This window comes from Convolutriloba macropyga, chromosome 9 (assembly GCF_964194025.1).
Source record: "Convolutriloba macropyga chromosome 9, txConMacr16.3, whole genome shotgun sequence".
Taxonomy (NCBI): Eukaryota; Metazoa; Xenacoelomorpha; order Acoela; family Convolutidae; genus Convolutriloba; species Convolutriloba macropyga.
This window is the reverse complement of record NC_134476.1, coordinates 33412666-33435204: the sequence shown is the minus strand read 5'-3', so window position 1 is coordinate 33435204 and position 22539 is coordinate 33412666. Positions and strand designations below refer to the sequence as shown.

Below are 22539 nucleotides of genomic sequence, written 5' to 3'. Positions count from 1 at the left end.
ATATAAATTGATCAACTGCTTATGGGGGAACTTTTAAAAGACTTATACAATGGATTGAAGGTACTGAGGATAAAAATGACTTAGATATAAATTGATCAGCTACTAGTATGGGAGCTTTTAAAAGACTTATACTATGGATTGAAGGCACTGAGGTTAAAAAAGACTTAGTTATTAATTGATCAGCTACTAGTATGGGAGCTTTTAAAAAACTTATACTATGTATTGAAGGTACTGAGGATGAAAATGACTTAGATATAAATTGATCAGCTGCTTATATGGAAGCTTTTAAAAGACTTATACTATGGATTGAAGGTACTGAGGATGAAAATGACTTCGATATAAATTGATCAATTGCTTATATGGGAGCTTTTAAAAGACTTATACTATGGATTGAAGGTACTGAGGATAAAAATGACTTAGATATAAATTGATCAGCTACTAGTATGGGAGCTTTTAAAAGACTTATACTATGGATTGAAGGCACTGAGGATAAAAATGACTTAGTTATTAATTGATCAGCTGCTTATATGGGAGCTTTTAAAAGACTTATACTATGGATTGAAGGTACTGAGGATGAAAATGACTAAGATATAAATTGATCAACTGCTTATGGGGGAGCTTTTAAAAGACTTATACAATGGATTGAAGGTACTGAGGACAAAAATGACTTAGTTATTAATTGATCAACCGCTTATGTGGGAGCTTTTAAAAGACTTATACTATGGATTGAAGGTACTGAGGATAAAATTGACTTAGATATAAATTGATCAGCTACTAGTATGGGAGCTTTTAAAAGACTTATACTATGGATTGAAGGCACTGAGGTTAAAAAGACTTAGTTATTAATTGATCAGCTACTAGTATGGGAGCTTTTAAAAGACTTATACTATGGATTGAAGGCACTGAGGTTAAAAAAGACTTAGTTATTAATTGATCAGCTACTAGTATGGGAGCTTTTAAAAGACTTATACTATGGATTGAAGGTACTGAGGATAAAAATGACTTAGATATAAATTGATCAGCTGCTTATATGGGAGCTTTTAAAAGACTTATACTATGGATTGAAGGTACTGAGGATGAAAATGACTTAGATATAAATTGATCAACTGCTTATGGGGGAACCTTTAAAAGACTTATACAATGGATTGAAGGTACTGAGGATAAAAATGACTTAGATATAAATTGATCAGCTACTAGTATGGGAGCTTTTAAAAGACTTATACTATGGATTGAAGGCACTGAGGTTAAAAAAGACTTAGTTATTAATTGATCAGCTACTAGTATGGGAGCTTTTAAAAAACTTATACTATGTATTGAAGGTACTGAGGATGAAAATGACTTAGATATAAATTGATCAACTGCTTATGGGGGAGCTTTTAAAAGACTTATACTATGGATTGAAGATACTGAGGATAAAAATGACTTAGATATAAATTGATCAACTGCTTATATGGGAGCTTTTAAAAGACTTATACAATGGATTGAAGGTACTGAGGACAAAAATGACTCAGATATTAAATAATCAACTGCCTATGCGGGACCTTTTAAAAGACTTATACAGTACAATTTTTCTATAACTCGAGTTGGAAAGATTTTTTATTTCCATCAAACGGGGAAAACAAAACACAAGTCACGAAAACTAAAGCAGAGTTATTTCACAGAAATTAATTGTCGTCACTATCAGTGTCAATTTGTACTACTCTCCATTTCTTTATTCTATCTACACTGATAGATTCTTTGTCTGATACCAGCTCCAGCGTTCGTTTTGCGCACTTTTTCGTCCTTTTTGAGGGTCCGGGATGGTTGAAGGGTTGCTCTTGTGTTGAAGAGCTAGTAGAAACATGAATGGGGGATACGGGTCTTAGATCTAGAAGACTAGGCGACGAACCTGATTCAGCAGCCTGATCGTCTATAAAGGAACATCTTTCAATTTCGTCCTCAATCACTTGTTCAGTCAGATTTGCAAAATCTGCAATGTCCGCTTCAATCTCATCGTCGCTGTACGCACGCTGATTGAAACCTGGATCAGGAGGTGACCAAGATTACTGTAGCTGTGTGTGCGGAGTCACTGGTGGACTCTGCTCCATAGTCGATTCTGCAAAGTGTACATTGGTCTCTTCTTCATCGCTCGAATCCCAATCAGGATCACACATCATATTACGCATAAACATTTCCTCTCGCAACGCATGATGGCCATATGGTAGAGTAGTGACTTTATCATGCATAATGTAACGTTTGTCATCATATCCAGACAACGATTTCTTGTTGCAAACAACTGTCATCAACTGATGTTTGCTAGAAGCAATTCTGGTGTTGACAAGTCGGACCGTCTCGCCACCAGTAGGCACTTGTTTGTACAGCTCATGGGTCATATTCCTCCTAGCATCTCTGGTGACACCCTTTGCTGATTGCTTCGAGAATCCTGAAAAAATTTTGTTTTAGCTTTTTGTTTAATGAGTCTTGTTTTTCAACACTTTTTACCTTGTTTCCTGATTTTCTTTTCAATGCGAAAACAATTTATTACTGGTCATACTTACCATCTGAGAGTTTGATGGAGTAAAGTTTTGTTTTGAGCCCCACAAATTCCGAGATGAGTTTGCCTCCCCTTTCATCTTTAAACTTTAAAGTTACTTGTGCATTGCTGCCGTCGTATAGCTCATGTTCCGCGGGAAGGTTGGAGAAATCGAAGAGGTCCTTGATAGCTGGTTTTTTCTGCAAGTCGGCATAGAAATCGTTCGACCTGATTTCATAGACAAAGGAGTCGGTGTCCGATTACAACAAGTTACAAATGAAGTGCTTTTTCATGGTATGGTAGTGAAAGTCGAACATGAATTTCTTGGCTAGATCCAAAATGCATGCACCAACAATTGTTGGTATGTCCCACACAATTTCTGTTTGATTCAAGCTTACAGTTGCAAGATCTTCTCCAATGATTTTGAACGACTTGAGCTCTGGAACGCTAGTCCACTTGAGAGCTTCTTCCTCACTGCGGACCAGTTTCAATTTAATGCGGTTTCTTTTCCCTTCACAAGTTTTACCGAACGCGCTGTTCACCATTAGTTTGTAAAAATTCTCTTCGAATTTGTTTTTTGCTTCCTTACGTTTCTGTGTGTTGAGTTTCACATAAGGAGCCAACCACTTCGACTGATTAAAAGCTAGCGCTCGATGTAGTTTTTCTACTTTCATTCCTAACTGTACATATAGCTTCAGCGTTTGATAATGTAATATGTAATTTTTTTTGGAAATAGCGTCTGAATCAGTTTATTGGTTGAGGGAGGCGCGTTCATTTTCATATCACATAGGAGTTCTTCTTGATAATCGCCTAGCCAGCATGATTCAACTTTTTGTTTCAGTGGCGCTAGGGGAAAATCTGAGTGTAGATCATGAAGCTCATCTGGATAAGACAAGTCGACTTCTACTATGTACCCAACGTTGCTTTCATCTGAAGTGTCAAGCACTTTCTGGATAAATTGGGGCTCAATTTCAGACTCTCATTTTTGGTCTGTGAATTCAAAGTCGTTGAGAGGCAAAGGAAATTTTTCCATTATTCCCCCATACAGGTTGTTTGCGTCAATCATAACTATGAATGTTGAAGGCTGCTTCGGATCAAAGTTCGGAAGATATTTGTTGTTGGCAACTGCGAGTCTCTTATTATAAATGGAGCTAACTCCACCCCGAATGAGCTCCTCAACCATATCCAATTGCTCTCTCTCTGTTAGAAGCTCAAGGGGTGCTTTGCATATTTTCAGCATAGCATCACCTGATAGATTTGAGGCTGTATAATACTGACAACAGTCAAGTCCGTAAGTCTGGTAGCATACCTTGCGGAAGAATAGTACGACTGAAGCCAAGAGAAAGACGGCCGTTTTCAGGTACAGGTTATAATACTCGCCAATTGTTTTACATTTGAAGGTTTCAAAAACGGTTAGCGCGTGCTTGTAATCATCTTCTGTTACGCTCACGTCGTACTGTTGAAGACTGTTTGTCCACTTTTCTCTTGGTGGTAATCGAGCCTCTCCTAGCTTTGAAAAACTTTCGATGTAGTTGTAAGGGAAGTTCCTTTTCTGCTTTAACTTTTCTACAGAAGATTTTGGCCAGTCGCTGAAGTATTTTTCGAGATGGATGAACTCGTTTGCTGGAAGATTTTTGGCGAGAGCGTCTAACGATGAGGGCATAAATCGGAAGGAGTCGAGCAGTCTTATATGCTCATACACTGGTTTGTCAACTCCGTTCTTATTAGGACGCATTTTAATCAGGACTCCAATTTCCAAGGCTATGAATTTCTCATCAGTGCTTGGAATGATTGAAATAGTGTTCCGCATGTTGCTTCCTTGAAGAGCAAGAATGACATGATGAAGATCATAGTTGGAAAGATTGTGAGCAAACAGAGGCGTGTAATTGAGAAATTTCCGATTGATGTTGCAATTGTTGTGTGCCCATCCGAGAAACTGACCGGTGAAATGACAGTGGTGGAGCACTGTGGGATTTTCCACAGTGTTTTCCAGCGTTTCCTCACATATCCAACACTCTGTCACATCTTCTCGGGCGATGGGGGCTTCAGCAGAGAAGTATCTGTTTCGTTGCTTCACGCTGTATATTTTCCTAGCTAATTGTTCAAGAGATGCCACGAACTGTGACATTACATTTAGACCGCTCACACATTCGAAATGAAAATGCTCTACCTTGAGCAACAAATAACAATGCGTAGCTGCAAGGCTTGTGAATTTCTATTATCCTTGTTTCTGCTTGTTTCGGATTGTTACCACACCCAGAGACTGATTCAATGATCGATTCCAAATCGAAAAACCCAACTATTGGCGCGAACCACCTTGATTGGATTTTCTTATATTTGAAGGTACGTTCCTGAGGCATTCTGACAACTGGTGGCCTGTTTTGTTGACAAAAACCGATGTGTTTGTCATGCCGCTCTTTAGAGGAGCAAACGTGGAAGCAATTTCGACATAGATGGTTATCAGTCCTCAATACCCGCTCTCGCACTCTGTGCACCAGACTCCGCAAATTGCGTATCAAAACGTAATGATGCATTTGACCGTCACTTAGTAGAAGCAAATCCAAGTTGAAGTCGCAGTTGAGTTTTTTCGATACCCGGAATGGTGTTAATCCACTATCAGCATAGCTGAAACAGTTTTGATCTAATGAGTCTTGTTTGTGTTAAAGCTTTTTTGTTCAAACATTTTGTTTTTCTCTCATGATCTTTATCAGGTTTTACTTCTATTGGGTTAGCAATATCAAGTTTTTCTTACCGAAACACGTTGACGCGAACATCGTTGAGGTCCTCAAATTTTGTCATCTGATGGAAGCCCATTGGCATGCTGAACACTCCATTTGCTTGTTTTGCGATTGGGTTAGTTGGTCCATATGTTGCCGGACTGTTTATTCTGCGTGAAGATGCACCGGCAGGGACAAGTCGGGGACCATATTTGAAATGGTTTGCAGCTGTGAAATAGTAGAGGAAGCAGTTTTCATCTTCCCTGTTTCGTATGTTTAGCAAGGCCATGGTGTTTGCTAGCTTAGCGGGAATATGAAGATGCGGTTATTGGCTTAGCTTTTGCTAGTCGGACTTCTATGTTGACAATCTGATCTAACGTCCTACCGCTACCGTGCGAAGCAAAGTTATTCAAAGATAGAAGCATCTGCTCTACCATTGCGTGGAAAGTTTTATCGGCAAGGCCCCCAAAATCAACCCGCTCCATTTTCGACTGTACATGTACTAAGATTTTATCTGGCTGGCTGGACGGTTCTTCATCATCATCTTTAGCTGGTTTTGTCAATTGTATTGTCGAACTGAATTGTACTTTTTGCGTATGCTGTTGAACGCTCATATGAACGATGTTTTCAATTTCTTGTCTCTTGACTTGCATAATATGGAAGAGGTCGAAGTCATGTGCGTCAACATTAATCTCGAAGGTTCTCAGAGTGTCGCCAAAAGCGCGTTCTGTCGGCAAAATTCCCGAATGTGGTAGATTTTCCACGTCAATGTTCCAAGCTGGCAAACCATGAACTGTATTCATGTGATCCAGGTAATCAGGGTCGAATGGGAAGCATATGTTACAGTACAAGCAGTAGCGGGGGTTCGGAGCATCATGCTGAACTGTCATATGACCAGTTAGTTCGTAGAGACTTTTTGTAGAAAAACCACGGTCGTTGCATTCGAAAGAATTACTTTGCGGATAGACTTTTTGAATGCTCTTTCGATGACGTCGAAGGCTTCTTTTGTCAGCCAAATGTTTTTGACAAATATCACACTTGACTTGAGGCATTTCAATGAAAACCGTTGCGAATCTGATGTTAGAAGTAAACGATCTGAGTGTTTTTGTTCAATAATAAGAAAAATGTTTATCAACTGATTGTAAGAGGAAAGGCAGAAAGCAATGAATAAATTTCACGTCCCCGGGACCAGATTTAGTGAGGCTTGCTTAACCAATCAGATGCGAAAAAGTTGTTTATTTACTCATGTCTAGTCGAGTTGATGTCATGATGCGGTAATCTTAGTTATTTGTTCAACTAAAATTCCAAAGTCTAGACAAAAATTTGAATTTGTTTACAAGCTATAAATGTTTCCTCTTCTAATCCAAGGTTCAAGATCTAATGAGTCATCAAACATTCTTGAAGTAAAACGGAAATTCTAGAATATTCACTTCATATGTTTAATGAATGATATAAGCTGAACTTCATTTATATCGGGAATGAATGGGAAACCATCATTGAGAAAATAATGAGCTATATAAATACAGTAAAGTCCACACATTTGAGAGTTTTCGCTTTGCAAGGGTTTGTTTGAGTCACGTCGGTCTTCCATAAGGTCTACTATTGTGCTATCAGTAGTGCTTTGTCGAAATCGGTCTGTTATGTGTTTATATGAATAAATGGGTAATGCCAGTGGGTCGGCAAAGTAAGTTATTGGGTAGCCATATCTCTTTCCCAGCACAACCCAATGAGATCCAGGTGAAGATGCTGGCGAAGCATTTACGATGGCAAATGAATTGGTTGGCATGTTCAAGGGGAAATTGTCAGCTGCATAAACACCGTTGAATTTGAACATCAAGTGCCCGCTTTGTTGGGTCAATTTGAACATTTTATCCTCATCCATTAGATTATAGGAAGAGCGTTTTTGGAAACGTTTCTCGAAGAATCGATATAAACTGTTGAACATTTCTACCCGAGAAATAAAATTTCAATATTGCGCGGCAACGCTGAACCGAACTTGAGTTCCAGAGATAATGAAGGGTTTGTTAACTCGGGATGAATAAAATCTTGAGTGGCTTCTTGAGTACTGGTGAGATCAAACACCATAATATAGTGATGGGGGAAGTCGGATAGAGATATTCCGTGACCATTTTCTACATGAGCTAGTGCAGCCATTGAATTGTAGTATAGTCGTTTATTATCGGTTGTTGACATTGGTGTACCAGCTGTGGCGAAACCATTACGGTAAATTATTATCTCATTCAAGTCAAAATTCCTGTATGAAAACGGATTGAGCGTATTGGTACCGATGAACGCATCGCCGCGACACATTGCAACTATCAGTCTACGAATGGGTTCTTTCGTGAAAATGTTCTCTTGCTTCCAGCTCTGTTGCCCAGCTGTTGCTAGGAAAGCTTTTGAAATCACTTCATTATAGCGGTACATTGCAGGTGTCTTGAGTAGTGTTTTCTCGATTGCACCCAGAACGTTATCTGAGACTGTCATTTTTCGCACGAACAAATTTGCTTCATCGATTTTGATTTTATAGTGTTTAGCTCCGTCTTCGCTCACAATCGTAAAGTCATCCTGTGATCGTCTGAAAGAAATTCGCAGCGTTACTCCACTCGTTAGATGCTTCTCGCATGAAAAGAAATCGGTAGCAATTTTTCCGTACATTGTGAGTTGAGCTGATCTTCTCACAACTTCTTGTCGAGCTGTGATTGTAGCGGCTGGGACGCCTGTTGGGTCTGCTTCATATTCATATCCCTGACATTTCAACCAAGTTTTTTTTTGCGTCCAATCCATGAGAAAATTCTGTTTCAATGAGACTTTTGTGTGCGTAGTGACCATTCGCAGAAGAAATTTTGATGCCGTTTGCTGACACTGTGCAATCGGCGAAAAGCGAATGTAAGGCGTTATTGACCAGATGTGGCGTGTCACTGTTGTTGGCATCTCCCGTGGTGAAGCGTAAATCGTTTCCATTATTTCGAACAACTCGAAATTTGATTTCCAGATAAATTTTCTGTAGGTCGATGAAGTTATTTCTGTCATCGACTATTTCAAAATCTAACGAAGATCCAGTGGGCGAGTACAAAGGTCCTGTTTTTTGCTCGAACGATTGATCAAACGTTACAATAAGGGGAGGTTTCTCGAACAAGTCCAATGAGCTATGTGTTGCCTCTGTGGGAATAACAATGTTAGTACGCATTTTTTACTTTTGAGAAGAAATCTGATCGACTTCTTTGTGGCTTCGTTTTTCGCGAAATGATCTTTTTCTTTGATGGAGACTGCTTTTTGTATGCTTTGATCTTCGACCTCCTTCAATAGATTGCTTTTCGTCCTCGTTGAAGTGCTCCTCCGACTTGTTTTCTCGCTGTTTTTTCAACTGTACTTTTCAGAGCTTGCTTCGCTGATTTCTTTTTTGTTGCAAATTCTAATAACTCTGGTGCACCTTGCACTAGCAATTCTCTTCCAATTGTTTTCCAATTGGCCAAATAAGTCTTCGGGATAGGGGTAATGCAACACGACCAATGCCAGCAGCTAATGCGCCGAATCCACTTCCTCTTTGTCTATAATGTCCTGAGAAATGGGGCATTGAATTGGATGCTTGATTATTTTAATAGGCTTCCATCAGTTAGCGTGTTCTCTGGAATTTGAGACTTATAACAACTTTACCAATTCCAGTGAAAGGGATCAATTTCCCAGTTTCATTTCTCAGCTCAACTTTGATGCTCTGGATATTGTTTGAAAGTAAACGCTTGTAGTCCAAGTTGGTATAGGTTTTATGGTGAATAGGTGCTACTGTGTTGAGGCTACCGTTTCTCAGACGTCTCTCCGATTCAATGATTTTGAGAATGGGTGCACGTGAGTCACCCACGTCTTGATACTCAATAATATCAAGGTACACAAAAATAAGCTGCGACCCACATGTTATATCAACAGGGAAAATACCAAAATGTCTGTTAGGAGTGTTCGGAGCCCCATTTTCGAAGTTTGTCTTGTAACCAATGTTAACGAAACCACTGTGTGCAGGGTCCGGGGTCCACTTGAAACCAAGAATGCTGGGAATTTCATCGTCTTGAAACGACAATCCTTCATTTTCCCCAAATGTTAACACGAGCTTTTGCGTTATCATGTCAAACTTTCGATCGAACTGTTTTAGTTTTCAATGCGAACAATCTCCGAAACTAGATCTTCCCAGCTGTTGTAAAGCAGTCCGAACTTTTCTGAGTTGTCCTGATCGATTAATCGACCCATTTGGATTGGTCATTGAATTCTTGTAAACAACTTTGTCTCCAGAGTTTACGTTGTTGATGTTTGATGGAAAAGATAGAGATGTCAATGCTACTTGCCATTCTCCCTGTAAGTTTATCGGTTGTGATAATTGGTTCCGAAATGATGCCATAGTATTTCCATTAAAAACGTCTGTTGCTGCATTTGATACAAGTCAATTGTAAACTCATTGCTGTTGGAAATCATTGCTCCTCTTCACTGTTTACCACATCAACTTGTACTACTTGCGGTTCGTAAAACTTGCCTAGGATTTTAACGTTGTTTGCGTCAATCAGATTGTAGGTAGGTGGACTTGTTGTAGCCAATCGTAGTACTGTGAAAACTTCGTCTGTATAATTCTGAGTATAACCTTTTCTGAAGGTATCGTCTGGTTTTGCTATTCGTACCAGGTCCCCCTCCTCGAATCGTGGTTTATATTTATTGTTGTCCAAAGCAATCGAAATTAAAAATGGTTCATGTTTTTTGAATACTTTATTTGGGGCCAACTTTGTAACGCGGTTAACACGAATGTTAATGATATTTACGAAATTGGGAAGCTCCTTTATATAGTTCCAAGTCCATTTTTCTTCCAAGTATCTGTATATAATGTTTTTAAGTGATCGAATATTTCTTTCCGCAAACGCAGATTTGGTTTCGTTTTCGGTTGTATACAAATGAATCTTTTTGTTTTTACAGAATGTTTTGAACTCGCCCTTGAATTCGGTGCCTTTGTCTGTCCACGCTTTCTCTGGTTGTTTCGTCTTTATCATTTGTTTGAAGGCTTCAACGCAATCCTTTGAATACATCGTTCTGAGAGGCTGAACACGTAAATAGCGTGATAAAACGTCAACTGCAATCAATAGGTATTTGACCCCATTGTTGTGCTTGGCTATTTTGTCCATATAAGCTACATCCATGTACCAGATTTCGTTTATTCTGTAAGCAACTACCTTCAATCGTGGAAAACTTTTCCGGAATTGACGATATTTAGTGTATGAGTTCTTCGATTGAAGGAATTTTTCGATTTTTTTGTGGGAAAAGCCGCTTTCCTCTTTTATGTTAGCAACACTTCCAAATGCTGCTTTTCCTTTCGTGTAAACTTTATTTAGTTTTTTGATTTCCGCTGAATGGAGTTTTCCAGCCTGTTGGCGTTTTAATTTTTTCTTCCGCGTCTGCGAAGCCTTCCTCATCAAAGCTAGCAGTCTCTGTTTTTTCTGCTCTCTCGATAGCAGGTTTCTGTTCACTGGCTGCTCCATCTGGAAACTGACGTAGTTTTTTCTCTTTCGGAATTTTTATGAACTTCTTTGCGTAAGTATTACAAGTGAGATGTGGCGCAAGTTTCAAATAATTCAATACTTGATAATCGTCAGGCAAAAGTTTTGATGATGTTTGTTGTAATGCGTAGAGGAAAGTTGATGCTGGAATGTCGGTGTTCCTTCCATTAATCAGGATTTTACCTTCAAAGTACAGTGAAATAATGCGTGATCCGTTGATTTTCTTCAAATTTATTTTTGTTTTTCCAAATTTGTCTTTATCGAGAAAGTCTATATCATCGATCACACTCTGACTGATTTCATCAAACTCTTTCCGTTTAGTGTTGTCTGGGATACTTTGTTGCTTTTCTTCTTCATCCGAAACCATGACGTCATCTGTCTGTTGCTCTGTGTTCTGCTGTATGACGGCTTCTGGTGGCTCTTGTTTTGAAGTTCTCTGTAGAAGCGATAGTTGTTTCGACTTGTTTTTTGTTAATGGATTGTTTAATATTTGCGAAACTTGGGGTTGTTCAGTTGTAAACATGTTGCGAGGAATGAGCACAAATTTCTCAGTTGGCATTTTTCTGTAGATATTCTAGACAAGGTCTGGCAATTAGTTGAATCAGAGAAGGCCCTCTCGTTGTCTGGAATAATTTACTTCTTTCTAGAGAACTAAAATATTTTTCAGAAAGTTGTCGTAGTTGAGGTTCAAATTGTTGTAGTTCTTTCTTGTTGATTGGGACAACACCAGAGAGCACGTTCATTACGCAATCGCTTAGGAACCAAATGAATTCAATATCTTGGGCTAGAAAAATTCTCTTGCTTTTCGGTTTGGGGTTGCTGTTAACGCACCAACGCTTCAGCATAAGCAAATGTCTCTTTTTCATTCGTAATTGGTGTAATAACAGCTTCCTCCGAAGGAATATAGAATATTGATGGTTCGGGACCAATGAGTTGAGAAGAAAATCGTAAGCCTTGACTTGTTTTAGGATCCAGGTCAATGATTAAATGTCCATAGGGTTGAGCTGTTGCTAATTTGTATGCGTCCTTGAGTAATTGGAGACAGTTTAACTGTTTTCCGAGGTATTCTATTTGTTGAATGTCACGCAATGATTTGAATAAAACTATATGAGTTGTGTTTAGATCAATTGTCCGCGACCATTTACTCTGTCGGAATAAGTTGTGTTTGACGTAGATCACATGAAGTTTTCTGTGTCTTCCTGACGTTGCAATTTTTACGAACTCTTTGTCGTTAAAAATTTCCTCGCATGAGTCATCATAAACGAGCAGACAATCTGAAAGTTTCTTTGTTATATCCAATCCAGAATACTTGATGAACTCAATTTGTTGTATATTACGTTGCATAGCTGTAAATGTATCCTGGAACTCTTTGTAGAAGTAATAAATTTTGGGAAATTTTGGGTAAAACGACGAACTTTGCAACATACTGAATATTAGGTCGGTTTTCCCAGAACCAATCGGGCCTACAACTGCCATGAAGATTCTATCGTTTGTAAGAATGACTTTGTTCATAGTTTAGGGTTTGGCAAAATATAACCAACTAGACTTGAAAGCAGCGCGATCCAAATTGACTTCTCCTCACAACTTTCCGATATCAAGAAAAGCATGGCGAAACAAAGACTAATCATGAGCACTATAATACTCACTTGAACAAAAAATATGATCTCTGATCGAGGGACCACAGTATTGGAACAGCAGCGCCATGGAGGTCTCTCTCGGTTTCCATCATCGAAAACTAAGTTTGTAATACCCCCATCAATTTCATCTCTTACAACGCGGTTTGTCATTCTGGTTTTTTGAATCAATTCTGGGCTACTGTTTGTTAACGTGTAAAACAGGAAAATGATCAAATTTTCAGAGCTCGCTTCCCCATTGTAACTCAAATACGATTCATTTTCTCAATTGCTTTTCAGTCCCTTTCATGTACTCATCGCGCGCAAAGGACCTTTTAGCTTTAATTATGAGGGGGCAGTATTTCTGAGTTTGAAATTTCAAATTGTCCCCCCCTGTATTAGGTGCATAACTCTAGCATGTACTACTGCAGTATCTCCAAATTTGAATGTCTAATTTGCAAAAACTGTAAAGCATGGATCTGTGACCAAAATTCTAAATAGGAAACATCAATACTGGTGTGAAGATCAAATAGTCAACTTGACTAACTTTTTCTTGAAGCCAAAGCCCCGTGAGAAAAGTAAGTAAAAGAGACTCCAGAATCACGCAACAAGATCTGAAACATTTCGACAATTCCATGGACACAGAAAAAAAATCGAAGAAAATGTTTAATGGGAGTGCTTTCATCAGTGCAAAAACTGTATTTGAACTTTTTTTGTGAAAGACAACCACAACCCTCTCAAGCCAGTCCAAAATTTTTTTGAACCCCAAAAGTTCCACGCCTACACTGTAATGCAAAACATCAGCGCAATATATGCAATTATTCTATCCTCCCTTCCCTGTTTTTGGGCAAGAATTGCCCCAAATCCTGTCAACGAAGCATCAGGGGCTCCCAAAAGCTTCTTTTTTAACTCGGTTACCGCACTTTTGCAGTCTGTACTCCATTCAAATTTATTTGACTATTCAAATTATTTAGTAAACTGAAAAGAGGTTCAGCTGTTTTTTCGAAAACCTGAACAAAATTTTCTATAATAGCCCACACGGCCTAGAAAGGCGATGACGTCATTCAAGGAGGACGGTACTTTCATTCTTTCTATCGCTCTATTTTTCTCTGAGTTGATCTCGACTCCACTTTTGGATATGATATGCCCCACGAAGCTGACACGCTTTTGGAAAAAATCGAATTTTGATCTCTTAATCTTTATTTCATTCTCCACTAGACGTTGGAAAAACAGTTTTAATCGTTTCAGATGTTCGTTGTAATTTCTTCTGAAGTTGATAACGTCATCTAGATACATTAGAGCCATTTAGTAAGAGAGGCCAGCAAAAATTCACTCCATTAGGTTTCGAAGAGCTCTCGATGCAGACACTAGTCGCATAGGAGTACACGTATACAGGCCCAGAGGCGTTATAAAACTTGTCATAAACATCCCGACCAGAGATCTATATTTGAGAAGTGCATGTTTCCCTCCAGTGAATCAATCACCTCATTAATTCGTTGTATAGGCCAGCTTGTCTTTATTTGTTTGTCCAAGCCACGATAGTCTACAACCAAGCGATACGTTTCATTCTTTTTTGGTACAAGTAATGATGATGCTGCCCAATCGGAATGTGATGGTTCGACTAAGTTTTCTCGTTTCAAGTTCTCAACGATTTTTTCTCACGATCGTTGTTTCGCAAAATCCTATATATTATGAATTTTATAAAAAAAATATATTACTTTACATATTTTACAAAGTGACCTCACTTTTGTCGTTTCCTAACAAGACAAACTCATTAAACTTGCGGTCACATGCTTCTCAAAGTTGAAGTCATCTCTATAATTTGTTTTATTGCCAGGGTTATTTTGTTTTAATCTTGAAATTTTTTCAATGTTTTCCACACAAGCAATTCTCGCATTTTTGAAACTTTTCTCTTGATCTAATGTAGGGTTCAGAACTCGAAATCAGAGAACAACTTCAAATATGTCACTCAACGATCCGCTATTAATAAATGTAATTTGTCTTCAAACTCTTTCATAGGCTTGAGTATAATTTCTGTTTGTGGTGTTTTGTTACCTTCTTCATCGACAATTTTGCATCTAATGAAATCTTCGAAGCGACGAAGTTAATCGTGATCCTGTTCTGCAATTAAAAACAGTTTCTTATTATTTTGTTGCGATGGGGACAATTGTAATGTTTTCCAAATTTTCCCGCAAAAGTGTTCGTTTTTTCTGTTGTACCAAATACAGTCAAAACTGCATAAGAATTCCATGTCCAATAAACAAGGCGTTATCTCAACTTTGCTCACCAGAAACTCAACTTTTATCTCAGATGTAAATTTTTGAAGTTGGACTAAAATAGCTGTTCACCCCTTTACAGGCATTATTCCATTGTTGGCAAATCTTATGTTTATATCGCACACTATGATTTGGCTCGGTTCTCCCTTTCACTGGTAGAGTGTGTCGCTTAAAAGATTACACAACGTCTACTATAAATTAAGACCTTTATCAATTGGTCTTGTATCATTATTTCGGCGATCAAGGTCTCCACTGGATTGTTTCCGTCACGCAACGTTTTTACGTAACTAGCTAAACATGATGCCTGGCCATCTTCAGCTTGTTCTCATTTTAAATACGGGCATTTTCGATTGAATGATTGGATCTCCTACGTTCATAACAATTCTTGCATTTCTTAGATGCATGATTTCACTCACCCCAACGATGACATTTTTCTCTCACAAAAATTACAGCTGTCTTTGCTCAGCACTACTCTCGAGCGACCGATCTCGGCTTCTGATCTCGCCTTCTGGGGTTAGCGATCGCGCTCTACTGTCGTAACTGGTCGGTCTATTATCAACTCTGCTTCTGTTATAGCTATTATAGTTTCTATTTCTATCTCCGGTTTCTCTTGAACTTCGCTCACTTCCGCGCAGAAACTCTTTTGGCCTCGCCCATTGCGATGAAAATATTTAGCTATCTTGCCTGTTAGATTGGTCAGTCTGCAATGCTCGCACTAAAACACTAATCGAATTAACTAGTTCATTGTTTTCTTTCAACTAGATGGCAGAAACCCGTGGCTCAATGTCGTCCTCCTCAATTCTCGTTTCTGCTTCAAAATTTAGTGCTCTTTCTGAAGCTTTGTCCGAAGTCATATCCGCGTCACCCAAGTTCTTTCTCAGCTTGAGTCGCACCTGACCATTTTCTATGTTTTAGAGGAATCCCCTGAAAAATGAGATGTTCTCTTATCTTATTAGGCTCCGGAGGGTACAACTTCAAGGCTAAAGTTTGCAAGTTACCACGAAAATCTGTTAATTTTTTACCCGGCTGCTGAACTCTCCTGGCTAGCCTCCCCCGGGAAACTACAGATTTCTCATTATAATGTTGTCTGACAGCTTTTACGGTCTTATCATAGCTATTCCTGGTGTCCTCAGAAAGTGTAAGGTAGAATACGATAGCCGACTTTCGTAGCCTTAAGGGAAAATAATGCGGTTGTTCATCGATTTCGGTTTTGGCGCCGTTTACTGTTTTTCTCTTTGCCACTTCTGAAGTTCTGACAAGAGCTCAAAGTGTAAAACATAACTTTCAAAATCATTAAAAGGCTCCGGCAGCAGCGTTTTTGAGGAGTGCCACGCCCTCCCCTCCCTTTTTCACTTAAAAAATGCTGATATTCAAAATATTTAATAATTATGTTCGAAACCCGGAATACTTTTTGACACTCTAAATCAGCAGCCCTTAAATCTTATTGACACTGTTTTTTTCTTGAAAAAAATTGAAAAAATTCGAGATTTAATGGTGTATTTTCAAGCAAATTATATATATCAATTCCATGTACGCTTGATTTTGAACGCTATTTTATTATCGAAAGATCAGGTACGATCCGATCAACACTTTCCGAAATTTTAGGGAGTACTCAATCGAAAGTTCGAAGATGGCAGTGTTGCCTGTCAAATCCAGACACCAGTTCAAAATTCCATTTTGGGGTCGTGATGTGAAGACGTCAGACTCGTGTTGAAAGACGATTTGCAAACGAAAAAAAAATAGATTTCTTTCAGAAATCAGTACAATGCTCAATACTTTTGGGTGGTGATTTTTCTATTTACCTTTTTTTCTGTCCCCACTATAGTAGCTGCCTGTGCCAAATTCTCTAGGTATTTCGCTAGCTGAGCGTGGTACTTGTTTAAAATGCAAAGTTAGAAGTTAAATTATTAAGTACATCAATCTGAAGAAATGTCGGTTTAATTAAATTAAGATTTAATAGAGTGGTTAGCTCTGGTGATAGGTTAGGTGTTCAATGAATAAATTTGGTCCTCGCCTTGGTTGGTACCCAATATCAGTTCTATCTTCGTGGTATATTATCAAAGTCAACAAAGATATGCCAGTTTTGTTCATTTGGCTGGAAGCCCGAACTTTGTCTAATCAAAGGTCGTTTTTCGTTTCTGACACCTATCAAACTTATGTCAGCCATAAATAAGTTAATAAATGAAGTTTTAAACTAATACTTAAACCTTGAAATCCAAGGTTTTTAGTACATCTTTTTTATATATACGTGTGACACTCTTACTGTTAATTCGAAATTTTGACTCCCAACAAGTAAAGGATAACAACAAATGGGAATGAAATTAAAAACTCAGATTGTGAAATCAATTTCAAGTATTGAAGATGACGATGAATGCAATGTCGAAAACGTTCGTTTTTTCAATCAATTTTTTAATTTACAGTTTCTTTGCTGCTTAAAATTTTCAAATTTTTCTTGGATCTTTTCCAAGCAATTTTTAAATCAAATTACATGTAGGGTCTGTACCATCATAACCGCCAGCTTAGTGGTCAGATAACCTATACCCCCCACCCCAATCATGGCAGTTAAACCAAATGGGGACTATAAAAGGCCCTAGATGACTCGAAACACAGGAGATTCATAATGCAGATTCAAAGTTTTCTTAGTTTTAGTTAATTTAATGGATAACCTGCATTTGCCTGTTTTCATTCATCCGACAGAGTTTTTCTTCACAATTAGTGATCGCGGTACCCATAAACAAATTCTAACCATTTACAATCCGTACGACTTTGCTATCAGATATAAAAGTAGGTTCTTCATTCAATATTATTTTTTAAAGTTCTTGTTGAAAAAAGTTAAGTTTCTCATTTGGTGTAGTAAGGTCAACCAGCCCCAAGAAGTACAGTGTTAGTGATCCAGAAGATGTTATTGAATGCAGGGGAATCGCCGACATGTTAGTTTTAATTTTTTCTCTACAAGTCTGGAATTAAAATTATCATCTTCGTGTGTTGAAAATTAATTTTTCAGAGCAATCCGTCACTTAGCTGCAACGGCGGAAAACTTGAATGTCAGAGACAAATTTCGGATACAACTCTTTGAGCACAATGTATTAGCAACTGTCGATACCTCTCAGGTATATAAATGGCTTAGTTGCTTTTTAGTTCCTTGAACTCATTTAACCTAACAGGGCTTCTCTTTTTCCTGTTATTCAGGGGTTCAAATGGACGATGTACGAAATAAAAGTCGCGAAATGCAAGGGAGATTGTGAATTCCTCTCAAACAAAATTTGCGGCCAGATCTTTGAGTGCGTGTAGAACCCCGAAGCGATAGCGATGCTAATATTGATCTCACCGTGATGTATTGGGGAGCTGTTTTTCTAAGATCTAATGTTCGCCTAACACGTTGATGAAAGTTGTTTTTGGTTTTTAGAGCAGGCAGATTGCAATGAAAGAGTTCTCTGCAAAGGTTATCGACACACAACAAGGCAAAACAAATAGGCCAATTGATGGTCTGTCAGAATCGGGGCTACCATTCAACGACTCATTATTACAACCTGTATCTCAAGGTATGTCCGAATAATGCAATCTGCAGTTTTCTCAACATGGCATTGTGGGTTTACTTCATCGTCTTATCCGAGTTTTTAAATAGAAAACTTCTTATTTATCATTGCTGAGATGCTTTTTTTCAGCTTATTTTTTTAAATAAAACAGAGAAATTCGCGCGACGTTTTTTGGTTATGCTTAATTCTTTGAAATGGGTGAGATATTATAGAGTTTTTCTTTAAACTGGTCCATTTTGTTCAAGAGCCGAGTGTGCAATTCGACTCCTTATCGTCGTCAAGAATCCCCTCTCGTCTCCACAACGATACCTCACCACCAACTCCATCGTCGCTTCCTGTGGGTACAACGCAATTTTCACCTAGAAACAACCTGGGATCAACATCTGCTTTACATAACTTAAATACCGCGGTTCCTCAACGTCTGCGTGTTGGCAGCAATGGCAACGTTGCCGACAACAAAAATCCAAGTCCATGGTGCATTGCCTTGACCTGTGTATGCTTAGTAGCCTTGCTGTTGCCTACTGCCATCAATGACGAGTATTTGTCTCGGCACTGTTCGTCGAGTCAAGGAAACTCGAATCTGCAATCTATCTATACTAGCCAATCGTCTTCTTTGTCTTTACACTATTTGGTGCCGTCATTTTTGCACATTACTGTCAACCAGAAACTAATTGCAGCTTTTACCTTAGGACTGCTTACAATGGCTATGTTACAGAACGCGTAATATCAGTTTTAGACATTTTGTTACTACTACTACTAGTGATAAATTTAATTTTTATAGAAATTTTATGAAATTGAGAAATTTATTAATCTGCTTCTTTCAAGATTAGTGTTTTGCAAATTTTGAAATTCTGAACTTTGAATTTTGAGATCTCTCCTCGTTTAAATCTGAATGTTACTAGAAAGAAGTGGAATTGCGATTTCATTTGTGCAGTTTTTATTCATTTAGTTTGAGTCTGTCGTTCTCTTTATTGTCATTCGATTTCATAGAAAATACTTAGTTAGATTGATATCTACTCAAAGCTATTTTCTCGCAAATACTAAGAATCAACAGAAAGGCCATTAAAAACGTATATTTAGAACGATTCATGAGTAATAGTTCAATTAGATGTCATAACATCCAGGTTGAACAAACTGGATCTAATTCGAGTTTGCTCACCGCAGAAATTGCCAACTTAGTCCAAGATAAGGAAGTCGAAAGAAGTAGAGATAAAAACAGGACTGATGATTTTTGCAGAATGTCAGTCAGAGTTGCTGAGTATATGTCGATAAAAGAATGATTAGAAAATCAACTGATTTTTTTCGATGACTTTGAGTAAATTGAAAAGAACCATCATTTTGGGATTTTGTGCGTTTTGGGGCGATGAATTAGTCAGGAAAAATTGTTAAAAACAGGTTTGTGACAAAAATGAGAAGACTGAGACCGCCTTATCCCCTCTCCCTGAAAATATAATTGGATTTTTCCTTAAGTTTATTGACAAATTTATTGTTTCAATTGAATGTATGCATTTATCAGTGAAATGGTTTAATTTCGTAGTTTCTGAAAATTAATAGGGAGAATTTTTCAGAGTTGCTGACAATTTTTTGAAAAGTTATTGTAGAGACTTATTTCTGGTATCCAAAACAGTTAGTTTTGATTAGAATGTTGTAAGTTCTGTGTGAACAAGACTCTTCAGAATTTGTGCATTGTATGGAGTTTCAATTTGAGCATATATAATACCTCTAGAGTTCCAGACAGTTTCTTGGCATCCTCAACATGCAGACACGAAACTTAGAAGCAACATTACAACATTTACGCATGTGGTCCACTGTATTACTTTACAAAAATATTTTTACCTTAGAACTTTTGATAATGGTTATGCCATGTGCTGCTAACTTTTTGACACTATGAAAAATACAGGTCCAAATTGCATTTGAACCTATTTTTTTGTTTCAGTCAGCAGGATGAAAGAAAGATAGGTCAGAGTTCACTACTACTGATTTAATTTTGTTAAAGAGGATTTAAGTTCTCAAAAAGTAAAGTGTTATTTTAAATCTTGAAGAAAATCTGGATAATAACCTTAGAAAAATATCGGCTTAAACTTAAATAGAGGAAAAGATATCCTTTTTTGTTCCGACCCCACTTGTGGGGGGGAGGAACTATATACTCAAATGGGTTTTTTTTTGTTCAGTCAATTTTGGCCGATCGATATATTCATCGCAGAGAAATGTGAGTGGTGTCATTGAAAAGCTGTTCCAGCGTAGAATTCAAAATTAAAAAGATTTTTTGAATTTCGTTTTTTTTCGAGGAGTTATCGGGGATTGAAGTTTTGTGTGAACACGGGATATTTGGCATGATTTTGTTCACATTTAGTGTAATTTTTCTTCAAAGTAAGATATTTTCTTCCAAAAGTAGTATTTAAAATTTCCATTTCATGCAACAAAATGAACCAATTGTGTGTTCCTAATAGACTGAAGGCGATAAAAAGACTAGTTCTGGTCTCATAGGGAAGTTCACTATCAAAAAAAAATTGAATTCTGTTTGAGAGCTCTTTTCAGTTTTCTTTGTTTTTTTAAGTCACCTAGAGACTAGTCTTTTTTCATATCGAGATTCCGTTGATAACAAACCTCCTTTACAGTCAAATGAAGCCCAACCAACAAAAAGTCGTTTTCAAGGAATTGCTCATGTTTTTTTTTGGCTTCCACTCGGAGTTTTCTTAATTTTAAAAGAAATTTTGAATTTCTTTTTGAGGTTGTACAAATTTTTTGGCGTCTTATGGCATGGACTCATTGACTAACAGTGCAATATGTTCCGTAATGAGATTTAATCAAACAGATCTAGTGCTTTGAGAGGAGAGCTTATAGCTGTTAAGACTTTAAAATAATTTTTCGACAAATTTTTTCAACATTAACCAATCTCAAACTTATTATCGTGAATGGGAAGTCAGTCTCTGCAATGACAGCACCCTCTTCCGTCCTACTGTAACAAAATTTGATATGGCTAGCAGTTGTATCTTCTAATTTTTAGTTATATTACTTCAATGACACAAGATTTCAAAAAATTTTAATTTTTTTGGATATTTCCGTATTATTTGTTACTTTTGCAATCTCATCACATTATCCTAATATTGACAGCTCCTATTGCCTTAAATAAAACCTTCAGTGCATCACAGATAAAGTTTTCAGAGAAAAGCTTACAGTTTAAATGGCTTCGACCTTTTCTCGCATTATTGATTTTTGCCTGTTTTTGTTGTTGTTTTCATAGTCATAAGACTTGTTGTGATGTCATATTGATTACCTATGCATGACAAACATCCTTATACTCCCATTGGGGCATATTTGAGGGTATTTATTGACTTCCGTCGAAACCTATTGAATTTAATGGCTGTTAAGAATTTAAAAATAATTTTTTGAAAATTTTCTTGAACATTAACCAATCTTAATGTTTTCGTAGACTGCTAGTGAGTATCAGTTTTGACAGAACCCATTTCTTTTCTACTGCAACTAAAATTAATCTCGTTAGGGGTTTTATCTTTAACTTTTGGTTTAATGAATTCAGTGACAAAGGAATTCAAAATTTTCTTTTAAAAAATTTTAATATTTCCGTATTATTGGTTACTTTTGAACTCTTATCATATTATCCAATTATTATACACATTATCCAAATATTATTCTAATCTCATTGGCTTCATGAAGACATTCAGTGGATCACAGATGAAGTTTTCAGAGAAAAGTTAATGGTTTAAATGGCTTCAAAATTTGCTCGCACTTTTCTACTGAATTTTGGTTTCGCCTGTTTTTCTTGATGTTTTCATAGTCTTAAGAGTTATTGTGATACCTTATTGATTATCTATGCATGGAAAACATTTTTTGCCAACATCGTGGGACTACTGAACGTAGTTATTGACCTCCGTTGAAAGCTTCTGAGTTTAAATGCGATTAAAACTTTAAAAATAGTTTTTCGAAATTTTTTTTGAACATTAACCAATCCTATACCTTTTTCGTGAACGGTTAGTAAGCCTTAGTACTTACAGGATCTTTTTTTAAATTTCTAGCCCAGCCAAAAATAATCTGGTTATCGGCTTCATTTTCTACCTATTAATTTTTAAACTTCAATGCCATTAGCTTTCATATTTTTTTAAACGTTCGTGTACTTTTTTTTATTTTTGGATCCTTTTGAAATCTTATCATATTATCCCATTACTGTTAGTTCCCATTGGTTTGGGGAAGACGTTCAACTGATCATAAAAAATGTTTCAGAGAAGAGCTTATGATTTAAATTGCTTCGACACTTTCTTCTGGCACTTTTCTACTGAATTTTTGGTTTTTGCCTGTCTTTGTCGTTGTTTTCATCGTCAATAACTTGTTCTAAGATCTTATT

The 22539-nt window shown here is 37.4% G+C and overlaps 3 protein-coding genes across 3 annotated transcripts in view; 2 read left to right on the top strand and 1 right to left on the bottom strand.

Annotated features, from left to right (window-relative positions):
- The window catches only part of LOC142345743 (motile sperm domain-containing protein 1-like), a 98128-nt gene extending 79136 nt beyond the window's left edge, over nucleotides 1–18992 (top strand). The window contains exons 2-6 of the mRNA XM_075398042.1: nucleotides 17295–17427; nucleotides 17498–17573; nucleotides 17648–17753; nucleotides 18050–18185; nucleotides 18425–18992. Coding sequence (XP_075254157.1) covers nucleotides 17301–17427; nucleotides 17498–17573; nucleotides 17648–17753; nucleotides 18050–18185; nucleotides 18425–18903 — 924 coding nt within the window. The 5' untranslated portion in view covers nucleotides 17295–17300 and the 3' untranslated portion in view covers nucleotides 18904–18992. The remainder of the gene's footprint in view (nucleotides 1–17294; nucleotides 17428–17497; nucleotides 17574–17647; nucleotides 17754–18049; nucleotides 18186–18424) is intronic.
- The window catches only part of LOC142345741 (phosphoinositide 3-kinase regulatory subunit 4-like), a 428489-nt gene that overhangs the window by 79132 nt on the left and 326818 nt on the right, over nucleotides 1–22539 (top strand). The gene's annotated exons all lie outside the window — the stretch shown is intronic.
- On the bottom strand, nucleotides 2043–5518 carry LOC142346188 (uncharacterized). Its single transcript, XM_075398697.1, has 5 exons — nucleotides 5265–5518; nucleotides 4987–5137; nucleotides 3559–4682; nucleotides 2538–2740; nucleotides 2043–2422 (listed from the first exon to the last, which is right to left on the bottom strand). Exons 1-5 carry the CDS (start codon nucleotides 5516–5518, stop codon nucleotides 2043–2045), a joined length of 2112 nt encoding a protein of 703 aa, XP_075254812.1.

What these genes read in the sequence shown, in the direction of transcription:
- LOC142346188 (XM_075398697.1), bottom strand. Translation starts at nt 5,518, where the DNA reads ATGGCCTTGCTAAACATACGAAACAGGGAAGATGAAAACTGCTTCCTC. An exon ending in ATGATTGACGCAAACAACCT is followed by an intron (nt 2,741 to 3,558) that starts GTATGGGGGAAT and finishes CTATGAAATCAG; the next exon opens with GTCGAACGATTTCTATGCCG. An exon ending in CTCCATCAAACTCTCAGATG is followed by an intron (nt 2,423 to 2,537) that starts GTAAGTATGACC and finishes AAATTTTTTCAG; the next exon opens with GATTCTCGAAGCAATCAGCA.